This window comes from Lathyrus oleraceus, chromosome 3, assembly GCF_024323335.1.
Source record: "Lathyrus oleraceus cultivar Zhongwan6 chromosome 3, CAAS_Psat_ZW6_1.0, whole genome shotgun sequence".
NCBI lineage: Eukaryota > Viridiplantae > Streptophyta > Magnoliopsida > Fabales > Fabaceae > Lathyrus > Lathyrus oleraceus.
Window position 1 is genome coordinate 341,288,065 of NC_066581.1, and position 2,284 is coordinate 341,290,348.

At 29.0% G+C, this 2,284-nt stretch overlaps 1 protein-coding gene across 1 annotated transcript; it reads right to left on the minus strand.

The window, feature by feature from the left end:
* Positions 1–584: 584 nt before the first annotated feature.
* LOC127127543 (probable glutathione S-transferase) lies at positions 585–1,674 on the minus strand. Its single transcript, XM_051056746.1, has 2 exons — positions 1,243–1,674; positions 585–1,140 (listed from the first exon to the last, which is right to left on the minus strand). The coding sequence occupies exons 1-2, from the start codon at positions 1,561–1,563 to the stop codon at positions 784–786; spliced, it is 678 nt and encodes a 225-aa protein (XP_050912703.1). The 5' UTR covers positions 1,564–1,674; the 3' UTR covers positions 585–783.
* Positions 1,675–2,284: the final 610 nt, after the last annotated feature.

Here is a 2,284-nt window from a genome sequence, read left to right on the forward strand (position 1 = left end):
TTCTTTTATTTTTAACTATTTATACATAGCAAAATATTTGTTTATGATATATATTAATTTATTAGTTTATTGCATTATTATCTCATACAACTTACTTTTCCAAATTTTATTAATTTATAAGTATCAAATATTATTATGTTTGGAAGTTATAATTTTATTTAAAATTGTTATTTAACTTATATATGCTTGAATTCATTTATAGATTTTTTTTTAAAATTTTACAGCTATAAAATTTATTTGAAAAAATTTATTTTTTAATTTGTATAAGTTGAATTAGAAGTCATGCGCTCTAACCAATTACCTAATAGTCCAACCAAGAATTTTGTAATCCAATAGGTAGATCAGTTTGAGTTTTAAAATGTTGCAAACATTACCTAATCACCGATTACTAAAATAAGCATTTCTAATACAATTCTTTGTCATTTATAATTCTAGAAAGAAAGAAAAAACTAGCAAATGCCAAAAATAAAAAAATAAAAAGAAATAGAGAATTAATTTTAAAAGAAAGAGGAATATGGTCTCACAAAATCATTAAAACTGAATCAATGTAAGGTTGCAGCTACTTCATGTTTCTTGACCATTAGTTAGGAATAGGATAAAAACATACATTTTTCATTAGATCCAAATATGGAAAAATCACAACAATATCCTTAGATTTCACAGAGAGAGAAATCTCATCTCACATTACAAAACATTATTTTGAAATAAAATCCTAACAACAAAAAATCAATGACTGACAATAATACACTTGAAATTCTGAATCTCAGTACTCTATAACATGGTTTATTTTGAAGCATTAAAAAGGCTCTCATAGCGACCTTTGAATAAGGCGAAAAGTGGTTCTCTAGGAGGCAAACTTTTCTTCACAATTTGATGGTTGAGAAATTCTTGATTCCATTTGTAAAGCTTTGGAAACTTTTCAGCAGTAAACAATTGCAACCCTGATATCTCTTGAATCAAAGGAATCCAAAAAGCTATGGCAACAGCAGCAATATCCACAAAACCAATCTCTTCACCTCCGAAGAACTTGTCCTTCAACTCATTCTCAAGAACCTTAAGAGCCTCAGATGATTCTTCCATATTCTTGTCACGCTCTTTCTCATCAATTGTGAAAACAGATTTGAATGAAGGAACCACAATCTTTAACATTTCATAATATAAACCATCAAAATTATTAGAACCATTTCAAACCAACATACAGAGAGAACAAAAATGAAGAAAATATATCAAAGAGGAAGTTACCTTGTCATCTATGAACTTGGTCCAGAAACGAGCCAAGGCTCTTTTGTAAGGATCAGAAGGCAGGATTGGACTTTGTTTCCATGTTTCATCAATGTATTCAAGAATAACAAGGGATTCTGATATGGGTTTTTCATTGTGAACAAAAACCGGAACCTTTTTATAAACTGGGTTATATTTGAGAAGAAGTTCACTTTTGTTAGGCAATTTTTCTGGAAGAAATTCATATTGAATTCCCTTCAGATTTAGAGCAAGTTGTACTCTGCACACAAATGGGCTTGCAAGAGCTCCCAAGAGTTTCACATCTTCCTGATTTGTAGCCATTGCAGCACTTCAATTTTCTCTATGAATTTAGTAACTATATCAAGTGAGTTGTTTTGGTGTTTATTTGTGGTAAGGTTTTGTTGTGTTTTATAGAGTTTGGACATTTTGAATCTACACGTTGTCATCTTTTGACTAGACGTATGAAAGGAAAAGAATTTATGACTTTTCCTATCAAGACAGTTGAGAAGAAGTGATGTCACGGGTTACACCACCAGTTTATTTTAACAAAAATAATTCAATTAAGTGTAATCAACATGACATTACTAACTGTATTTTTCTATATAAGTGGGAACAATAATGTACATATGAGACTCTAAATCGATTTTTCACCATTACAATTTATTCTTTAAATTATTTATGTATTTGTTTCTCTTGATAAATTTTAAGAGATCGTATTTTTTTTCATATTTAATTCTAATTCTCTTTTAAAAACATTTATTTTGAGTTTAGGATTAAGAGAAAAAAGAAGAACTAAGTGGCGCAACAACCAACGTTAAGTATTGAATTTTTTAAAAATAATTTATCTTTTTCAAATAAAATATTAAAATAATTATTTTTTCAAAATATTTATTGGAATAATTATTTTTCATGAAACATGTATTAGTTGGACAAACGCGTCTATTTTTTCCATTGAGCATAGACGTCCATACAATTGCCGCCCCATGCATGCAATGAAGTCAATGCAGTCCATACAATTGCCGCCCCATGCATGCAATGAAGT